Below are 10291 nucleotides of genomic sequence, written 5' to 3' on the forward strand. Positions count from 1 at the left end.
ACTCCCTACTTGCAGCCCCCTGCCCTGCCAAAGGGGGGCCCCAGCTGCCACCTGTGGGAGGCAGCAGCGGTGGCTGCTGTGGCCAGAGCAGAGCATGGAGCCTGGCTCCCCCTCCCCCATGGGCAGCAAGACTGGAGCAGAGCCCAAGGTGGGGGGCAGGTACAAGCTGCCCACTGCAGGACTGTCCCACTGCCCTCCCCACTCAGGGCCGCTGCAGCCTGGGAGGCAGGACCCGGCACGGCAGGGCAGAGGAGGGCCAGGCCAGGCAGACGTCCCCTGCCCACCTGGCAGCAGCTGTTGGCTACAAAGGACCAACTCACAGGATCATCATAAATTCTAGTTTATTAGACACTGTGTCACCCTACAGAACCCACATCCACAGAGTGGGATTTGGTTAGAGAATTCCTGCAAGAAGTTGGGCAGCCGAGGGCTTGGGAACCAACAGGCTTAGAGTCAGGAACATACAGAACTCACCCAAGGGGGCAGACATATCCCAGGGAAGATATTTGGTTATAGAACTCCTGCGGGGCAGGGGCATAGCCAGTCGGGCAGCTGAGGGCTTGGAAACCAACAGGCTCAGAGCGTGTTTAAGAAAGTGTCCTTACTCAGGAAGAAGTTCCCCAAGCTTGGAGCAGGGGACCATGAAGTTAAGAGGGTACAGAGGGAGGAAATTTCCCCTCTCCATAAGATCTTGAGGGGTGGTCCTAGCCCATGGAGGGAGGATGTGTGCCCCCCAGGCTTTTCCATAGGGGACATCAAGGTTCAATTTGAAAATTTTGGCCTTTGTGAAAAACCCTCGGCTCAAAGGCAACACAGTGCTCTGGTTTAGCTACTGTGGCATGCTGTAAGAATAGCAACAGAGGAAAAAGCTCAGAAAGCCTCAGAAACTGAGGAAAAGGAAGAGCAGATCCAAGTTCTAAAGGACAAATGTGCTCAGTTAGAAACAAGCAATCAAACCCTAAAAGGACTGTCTCGGAATTTGGAAAAAGAAAAATTGAGGAAAGTAAATCAACATAACGCCCAACAACAGGAATCCCTGGGCCAGGAAAAGGCTAGCTGAGAAACCTTACCGAAAAAAATCGGTACAGACCATGACTAAACATCAAGCCAAAAGAGGAGCCAAAGTAAACCGTGGCCCCTGTCCGAGCACCATTAATCACTTAAAGCGAGAACTCCAGGAGCACAGCATGCAAGTAGCAGCTGGCATCTGGGGACATCAAGCCTGGGATCAAGACATTCCCTTCAACCTGGGAGAGATTTGGGGTGGGGAAATATAGGGAGATCCAGAGGACACAATGGATCCTTCCCCTGAAGACCTCAAGTCCAAGAAGGAGAGTGTGCTGGTGCCAGAGGCGAGTACAATTATATGAACCTCAGTCACCCAGGATGCACAGGAAAACTACGTACATGAAGATTTCCCTTAGTGGAGCTGATCTAACTGCTCTGGGCAAGACTTTGGGACTTGCTGATGTCAGAAACCTGGGGCAGTGGCTGCAGAAACCTTTAGATGTAGTGGCGTGTGAAACCCTGAGTGTCTGGGAATGGTACCGCTTAATGACATCATTATTTGTGCTGGGTTCCTTTAGGTAAAACTTAGAAGGCTAAGAAGGAGCTGGCTGCAAACAGGGAGAGGGAAATGCTCTTAGAAGAGATTTAATCTTTCTTGACATTGTTTTAATATGGACAGACAGTGGTCTCTGGATACAGTGGTCCCCTTTGTTATAGCTAGTTCAATACTAGGCTTGAACCCACCAGTTCCCAATGTCTGCCGGCAGAAGTCACTGAAGGCTTTAAGACATTTCCTCAGCACATCCAATTGAATTTTGCATTCTGTGCAAGAATATATTATGCTGCTTCAAAGCTGCTAGGTAATCACACAGGAGTTTCTCTGTTTTCTTAAAGAAACACACAACTAAGTCACACTGTACCCCACAGAATTTCTGGCCATGGGATCTGGAGAAGAAATTCTCATCCTTGTATTATACTTACCTCCATTCATCATTTTATCTTTAGCCAAAGGATGTGTAGTAACTTTGCTCCCAAACCCTATTCCGTGCGCCAGAAGGGCAGTTGGACCTGCAAGAATTACACTAGTCATAAATTCAGTTCCACTGCAGACAAATACTTTAAAAAACAAATAAACAAGAAAGCCCCCAAACATGCAAGCACTGGGCCATTACTGGGTTCAAAAAAAGATCCAACATAGACATGGATCCCAAGATTCCACTTCTACATGAATTCTGCTGCTATGAAACGGGTAAACTAGACAGTAAAAAATAAATAAATAAATAAAAGGGTCTTACTACAGATATGTAGTATCCCATATTTCATTAAATCAAGGCCCTACATGGGAAACTTCCATTAAAGAAGAGATTAAATAAGTGTCTTTTAGCTCTGGATTTCTTTGAATAAGAGTCTATGATTTGCAGATTAAGAGATCATGGTATTCAACTGTGAAGTTAAGACTTGTCTTAAAAATGGGAAAGGAGAGAGGCAGAAAATTAAGCTGATCACAGTTTTGGTAAATATTTCTTGCCTTGGTAACTCTAGATCTGTTATCGGTATATAAATTTAAAATATTCTTTAGGTAAAACCTTGAATGTTTGAGCCACTTAAGTGTAGAGTACCCAAGGAGGGCCAATCATTTGGATACTAACATATGGTCTCTTAGCCAAATGATGAGCCAGCAACTGGAAGTTTTTATTTGTAGTAAGTCTTTTTGTGGACAAAGATGGCATTTCCCAATTGAACTGAATTGAGGAAGAAGCATTCTAAGAAGTGTGATAACAAGTAATGCAGAAAAACCCTTGTGGGAATTCCAGAAATTTCTGAAGACAAAATTTGCTGAGGTTACCAATGTCTATTTATTGTTTATTAGACTCATTTATGGGTCACTTCTAAGAGAAAGAACTTCTGTTTTGCTACTGCTAGTTGTAACTATTTGCATAATAAATCGCTAAGTAAATGGCTCTTTGTAAACAAAATTCACTGCTCTATACGGGCTATTCAGAGCTTATATTAATTGTGTTTTAGCACAAACAAGAAGAGAAGCAGAAATTCACATCCTCCTCACTACAAGAACACAAAAAATCCTCAAGGTGATTGGACTAAGCCCTCTGACAGATGTTGCGATAGCCAGGGAAATAAAATTCTGCCTTTCCACAACATTCCAAGTGAAACAAAAGCCATGTTGGAAGTAGAAGTGAAAGGCACGGTGAAAGTATATTCTACTGGGTATATTTACTTAAGGACATTCTAATACATAGACTTCTATGAAGAGGAGGGCTGAATAGATCTCAGGGGATCATCAGTTCCCCCTTCCCACACTGCCCCAGTCATACATACTCTGATCAAAACCTCTACTGAATGAGGTCCCACCACATGCCTTGGTGGGTTGGTCTTATGGTCCACACCCCTTACAGTGTAAATATTGTCCTAACAACCAACCTAAATCCTTCCTGCTGCAAATTCAAGCTAATTTTTGTTATTCTCCCAGTAGCCACATAATCACATCTTTTTTATGATACCTGGTCACTCCTCTGCATCCAGTCTTAGTTGTAGGGGAAACAAACCCCATTCCTTCAGCCCTTCCCTCAGGTCATTTTTTAAACTTCCTATTGTTGTTGTTCTCCAGTAGACTTTCTCCTGTTTGACTATATCTGTCTTGCAGTGTGGGGCCAAAACTGAACAGCACTTCTTAGGCCTCACCAGTGTCAAAACAGAGCAAAGTAACTACTTCCTGTAGTACCCATGACATTCCTGTTAATGCATTCTGGAATCAGATCTGCATTCTGGCAACAGCACTGCATGGCTGATTCTTATGTAAGCTGTGACCCACTACCCTAGTCCTTATTTGATTTCTTCCTCCTCAGTGTAGTACCTGAAATTCATCCTGCTGGATTTCAGGCCATTCTGAATTCTAATCTGGCCTTCCAAAGTGCTGCTGCCCCTTCCCAGTTTGGTGTCTGCTATACAGGCAGTCCTCGACTTACAACATTTCACACTTACATTTATAAATTGGCACTGTTTCAACTTTATGATGTCAGTTTTGACTTTACAATGCTTGATCTGATGTGATGCCACGTCAGCAAACAGGTTTGCTGTGTCACTCATCTCCCTGGAGAACATCTGTCCAAACTTCCTTGGACACTTTCTTTAAGAAAGCAGACAAGACTCCAGAAAAGCCTGCAGCCAAGACTCCTGAGAAGACTCCAGCCAAGAACTCTTCAAAAAGTCCAACCAAGAGCCTTTTAAAAGTCCAAAGTCACCTCAAAGAAATTCTTCCAAATCAATGATTGCTATTTACAACATAAATACATTAATGTAGCTGTATTACTCATCTATAATTGATGGAGTACAAAGTTCTGGGGTATTTTTGGTGAAAATAGGGTATTGGGCCTTGGTTCAGGAACCAATCCCCCATTTATAACATTGTTTCTGACAAGAAAAAACATTGGTTCCAAGTTACAATGTTTCGACTTAAGATACAGTTTTCAGGAACCAATTGTGCCGTAAGTCTGAGGACTGCCTGTACTGTTTGTTGGCAAAATGTCCATTTCATTATTTGAGCATTAATACAAATATGAACTGGAACCAGATCTTGGACAAACTGCACTTGAAATGACCTCCCATTTTGATAGAGATCTAGTGATAACTAGTCTAAATTCACTTGAATTCATTTGTACCCAGACTATGGTGATTTTGTGTCTAGATTTTTTTCTTCTGCTTGCTTATGAGAATGTCCTGTGACAATTTAACCTTCCTTCTGAAGCTAAAGGGCAAGAGGCCCACGTTTACATTATACTCAAGAAAGCTATTGTGACTATGTCCTGCCAGCAGAATGCATCCTGGCAGAGATAATGCTATAAGCAGATATTTTATAGAACCTCCTAGCACATTACGTTTATTTTAGAGCAGGTTAAATTTTGAAGAGACCAGCACAGATATAAAAAACATTGACACCTTGCAAGATCAGTGTCACAGTGGTTTACAGAGCTGCTTGTTTCTGCTAGATTGGTGGGCATTTGAATTTCTTTTATTACTAAGTAGCTGAGTGACAGAGATTTGTAAGAGGCACTTGTCCAGACAACACTTTAATGCAATGCAAGATATTTCATCACCTGCACAAATGGCAGCAATCAAGCCTTTCCTCATCTCCTGGTCCTTCAGAATGTCTTTAACAGCAGAAGACTGCATAAAAGAAACCGTATCACCTTACATAATGATTTATTTTAACATAAGAAGTCAAGATATTTTTATAGTAGAAAATGTAAGTCAAGGAATGAGAAATAAAATCAGGAACTTCAGTCCTTCTGTCTTATAGAGCAAACAGATTTTAAAAGAAGCTGTAAATGGAGAACCTTCAAAAGCGACACGAGATAACAATTAGAAGGGATATTTACCTCCTATTTCACAGCTGAAACCAATGTCTAACCTATAGAGGCCATGGTAAGATTAAAAAAAGCCAGACAGGAGACAAGTTTCTTAGACTTTACCCCAATGAATCTAGTACTAGGCACTGTCAGAGAAAGAATAGCAAACTGAATGGACATCAGGTTTAATTCAGTCACCTATTCCCCAAGTGCTTACGGCTTCAATCTACTTTACACTTTCTTACATTAAATCTTTGTTTACCAATTATTTCATCTCCACACCATAAGAATCCAAAGCACCTCCTTATTTTCAGAGTTATTAGGGCCAAGCTGCTTAACAGTTTATTAGCTTACACAGGTCCAGAAAATTGGCAGCAGAGGACAAACAGTCATCAATGCAGCCACCCTCCCTCCTACCAAATTCCCAAGCCCAAAAGGTGCCCCCCACCCTCAGACAGGTCCACACCCCCTCCCTCCCACTTCTGAATTAGGGGCTGGACCACACTGCCTTTTCCCCCTGCAGGGCCTGTTTGGGGCCAAGCCATGCCTCCTTTCCTCCCCCACAGTGCCAGGTTGGAGCTGGGCTGTGCTCACTTCCCCTGCAGGGCCAGGTTGGAGCTGGGCCATGCCCCATTCCTCCCCCTACCCCCATGGGACCAGGTCTGGCTCCTTTCCTTTGCAGGGCCAGGTTATGGCTGGCCTGCCCCCAACCCTTCTGCCTAGTCAGATGGGGTCTGCTACTCCTGCCCCAGGAGCCGGATCAGGACCACCAGCTGGATCCAACCCACCTGCCAGGAGGGTTGGGCAATACTGCTCTAAAATATTTAACTAAATTTGCAGAAGTAGAAGATAAAAATAATCATCACTGAAGGAATTAAGAACATTCTGGCAGATGGGCAGACCTTGGTATTGCTGAAGAGAAGTCTTTTACCTCTGACAAGTTCTGAGCTCCTAGATTACCTCCTGGTAGGACCACCACATCATAAGGCCCCTACAGAAACACCATTCTGTTAGTGTGTTATTAAAATTGTTCATGGAAAAGACCTATCTGTAATAGGTAACAGATAAATCCTAATCTCTCTAGGGAACTTCCAAAACATTTACTTAATGGAGTGCCTCACTGGGGTTTGGGAAAGGAGAAAGACCAGAGTATTAGAGACACTTGTTCCAAGGCAACCTCTGCCAACAAGAAGTCTGAGTGTGGGTGAACTCAGTACCCTAGAGTGTGAATGTCAGTGCATCACTGTGATTACAAGAGCTGTGCTGCGAAAGCTCCTGACACAGCCCTGTTACTGTGCTTCCTTCCTAAGCAGGGCCTCTCTGTTTATGTAAGTCATCCTATTTTCTCAGAGTGTCTACATAACACCTTAAAATAAAAGTCTGAGTTGATTTTGTAAAATATTTTAAGTGTCTGGATGGAGTGTGACAAGCTGTACAAAACTTTAGTATTTTCTTGAAAAAATATATATGTATTTTCTAGGCAGACAGATATATATAGATCTATCTATAGGCAGACAGATTTCTACAAAAATTGCAGGATGCATCTCTGAGCATGTGACGCTGCTGCTGCAAGAAGTGAGTTAAAGTTATATTTATTTTCCTTCATTAATGTTGTGTTAAGTTGTTGTGAACCACAAAAGGCCAGTGTTAAGCAACATGCCAAAAATCAACAGGACAAACCTCTTTTCTGGCATCTTCCAAACTGGTGTCAGGACAAACAAAGACATCTCGGCTGCACTGCACTGGCTCTTTTCCTGTTAGGCCTGCAACTGTGACCTTGATCTATCAGAAAGAGAGACAACATTAGGACTCAGGAAAATTGCCTGCTTTAGAAAGTTGCAGGGGTCAGTTACATAGTATTCACAGGTATCTTTTAGTTAAGAGGGCATTTAAAGCAAGTGAAAGTGGAAGCTGTGAAGACAAACTCACTCCAAAAGTCTCCCTCCTATAAAAGCAACATTCAGGGAGAAACATCTGCGGTGATATTGAGTTTCGTAGTGTAGAAGGTCAAACAGTAACTCACCATTTGAACAACCTAGTCAGGGACCATTTCAACCCAGAGCCTTTTACATTCCAGAAGAGTCAGACTAAGTAAGTCTGTTAAGAGATTCATCATCCACTGGCAGGCTTTGCTCATGGTCTTCTGGATGCTTGCCCTAACTGTATATAGAGCATTACTCAGTTCCTTCTTTTTTACTCTCTGGTACTTTGTCAAAGTACCCTAGACATGCATTGTACCTCACAGGTAACGAAGATAAGGAACAGTGCATGGGCTGCTTGAAGACTGATTCAAGAGCAGAACAGCTTTGATTTCAAAGGGACCCCAAGGGATTCTAGTGGTTGGCATACTCACTCCAGCCCTTCTCATAAGATCAGTGGGGATAACAGTTTCCATCTCCTCCGCTCCTTTAGCCAGAATCACTAAGGCTCTTTTTGCTGACATGTTTTTTTGGCACTAAGATGCTCTACTTTCCACAGTGTCCCAGTGCTGCACTGAAGCCTCCAGCATGCAAGGGCCAATACTCTGCTTAGGCAAGACAAAAGAAAGACCATTAGAAATTGAACTGCCCAGGTAGATTTCTCCTAAACTCAGACATCACCATACAACATGCACCAGTTCCTCTACTTCCTGTGGTACAGCATGGGCATAGAGGAAGGCTCTAGACTGCTGTGCTGGAAACAAAATAAGGGGACCTTCCTAACAGAGTACTTGGGTTCAAAGTTCTCTCTTAGCCAAATCATCCTTACAGTTTATTCAAATAAGACAGCCCAACCACAAAGTGCATCACAGGGTAACAAAGTGTGGCATCTCTGTCTCATTTTTCATATAATCCCCTATCAGCACAGTTTAGAAGCTGTAGTGAAGATTCAGAACAGTGTTTAATTAGGCAACTATAATCTAATTTTATAAAGGAAAGTTGAGACACCAAGGAGTTAAATAGCTTGTGTGGCAGGACACAGGGCATCAGTGCAGAGCTGGGAAGAAAATCTTGGACTAATCACAATTTTACATGACAGCCATTTACCAGCATTAATGTTTAAAATAGACATGAGGCTGGTTATCAGACCGCACACCCACAGAGACTGAGGATGACTCCCACCTGAGGTCAGTTACACTGTTAAGTGGGTTTAATTGGGTGTTCAGCTCATCTTTGAAGCTTCATTTCCTGACAGTAGTCTGCAGGAGTTTCCTGTGAGTTGTCATGACCAATAGTGTCACCAAATGTTTGATTAATAGATTTTCTGGTATTTCCCCAATCTAATGGGGGAGGGGAAGGTGCATATCTTCCCTAAAGTGACTGAACAGAACAAACTGGGGGTAAGATTTTTTACAAAAACCAGGCTCCTAAGTGGATGGCTAGATTCTTGAGAGCAATTGGTCTTGCACCTCACATGCATGTAGTAAAAGTATTTAGTAGGGTCAAGTTTCTGATAATATCACACACACACAAAAAAAAAAAAATCACTTCAAAGTGGCAACAATGATGACCAATGCACAAGGACTCATTTCATAACTTGCACAACTTCTTAGCAGGAGGTTGTTTTTTTTCCCCCCAGTAGAGGGAATTTCCATCCCAACATGCACATAACTGGGGGGGGGTTATCAAGAATAGGATTCCTTCAGCTTAATTTTGATACACTCTTCTTTGCCCTCTTTCTGCTCTGCATTGGCAAATAAATCAGCAGTAAGCAAGCTATTTTTTTTCCTGCGCGTTCATTCCCAGCCAGAAGAACTGCCTCTTCTACTCTACCTTGGACTGAAATTACTGTACAATAAACTGTTAATTTTAAAGATACACCTTACATCATTAGAATCATGGAAAAGGTGAGCTAGAAGGGACCTCATGAGGGCTCAAGGCAGGATCATCCCCGATTAAACCATCCCAGGCAAACATCAGTCCAACCTGCTCCTGAAAATTTCCAGGGATGAAGATTCCCAAACTTTCTTGGGTCGCCTCTTCCAATGTTTGACAACCCTAGTAGGCAGAACATTTTTCCTAATCACCAACCTAAATTTCTTCTACTGTATTTTATTAATGTTGTCCCCCTAATCCTGTCTCTTCAGGAATTTGACTAGTATCAAAATCCCCCCCCCCATCTTCTCTTCTCCAGACTAAGTAACTCTAGCTCTTTCAGCCTTTCCCCATAAGTCATGCTTTCCAGGCCTCTAATCATTTTTGCTGCCCTGTGCTGGACTTTCCAATCAGTCCACATCCTTCTTGAAGTCTGGGGCCCAAAACTGGACACAGTACTCCCAGTGAGGACTCATTAGTGCTGAATAGAGCAGAAGAATCTCTTCCCTTGATTTGCAAGTAACACTTCTGTTGATAACAGACCCCTATGCTGTTGGCCTTTTTTTCTGGGGGGGTGGGGGGGGGGCAAAAAGCAGCATGTGGTCTACTGCATGCTCTACTATAACCCCCAACTCCTTGTCTGGAGGTATTCCCCAGCATATATTTCTGCATGCAGTTATTCCATCCCAGGCGCAGGACTTAACACTTCTTGTCAATTCTCATGTAGCTGATTGCAGGACATTTCTCTAGTCTGTCCTGGTCACCCTGGATCCTAGTCCTGCTCTGAAGAGCACCCACAGCTCCACCCAGTTCAATGTCACCTTCAGGCATGCACCCTCCAACCCATTACCCAGGATATTGATCTGGGACTCAGTGCCTCCTCTGGACAGACACTGGCAGGCCTTTCCTGTCAAAGGTTTCATGAAGGCTCCCAGTCCCATAGCATTTTTTAAAGCAGCCTCTCAGCTGCAGGGCCGTGACTCCGTGCAGCACAGGACACCTAATACGGCCAGAGCCTGAAGGAGCTGTAGGGAGCACCCACCGCCCCGCCCCACGGCCGTCCGCGCGGCCTCCCTCCCGCAGGCTAGAGCGCCCCCACCCGCCCCCGGCAGCAACGGCGGCCTG

The 10291-nt window shown here is 43.8% G+C and overlaps 2 protein-coding genes and 1 long non-coding RNA gene across 4 annotated transcripts in view; 2 read left to right on the top strand and 1 right to left on the bottom strand.

Annotated features, from left to right (window-relative positions):
• Positions 1 to 10291, bottom strand: part of PARK7 (Parkinsonism associated deglycase) — a 19117-nt gene that overhangs the window by 7901 nt on the left and 925 nt on the right. The window contains exons 2-6 of one of the 2 annotated variants that reach the window (XM_019511584.1): positions 7726 to 7896; positions 7053 to 7154; positions 6304 to 6363; positions 5121 to 5190; positions 1990 to 2076 (exon numbers count right to left, since the gene is read on the bottom strand). In XM_019511584.1, coding sequence (XP_019367129.1) covers positions 1990 to 2076; positions 5121 to 5190; positions 6304 to 6363; positions 7053 to 7154; positions 7726 to 7815 — 409 coding nt within the window. In that variant the 5' untranslated portion in view covers positions 7816 to 7896. Of the gene's footprint in view, positions 1 to 1989; positions 2077 to 5120; positions 5191 to 6303; positions 6364 to 7052; positions 7155 to 7725; positions 8059 to 10291 lie in introns of those variants that run through there. The other variant, XM_019511585.1, reaches the window with a different exon arrangement.
• LOC109293580 lies at positions 2289 to 6834 on the top strand. The gene is made up of 2 exons (XR_002096334.1): positions 2289 to 3098; positions 6521 to 6834. It is a non-coding gene; the product is annotated as an uncharacterized LOC109293580 (long non-coding RNA).
• TNFRSF9 (TNF receptor superfamily member 9) overlaps positions 7981 to 10291 on the top strand; it is an 11494-nt gene continuing 9183 nt past the window's right edge. The window contains exon 1 of the mRNA XM_019511531.1: positions 7981 to 8006. Within this exon, the coding sequence (XP_019367076.1) occupies positions 7981 to 8006 (26 nt within the window). The remainder of the gene's footprint in view (positions 8007 to 10291) is intronic.

Source organism: Gavialis gangeticus, unplaced genomic scaffold (assembly GCF_001723915.1).
Source record: "Gavialis gangeticus isolate Ggan-Ray unplaced genomic scaffold, GavGan_comp1, whole genome shotgun sequence".
Lineage (NCBI taxonomy): Eukaryota > Metazoa > Chordata > Crocodylia > Gavialidae > Gavialis > Gavialis gangeticus.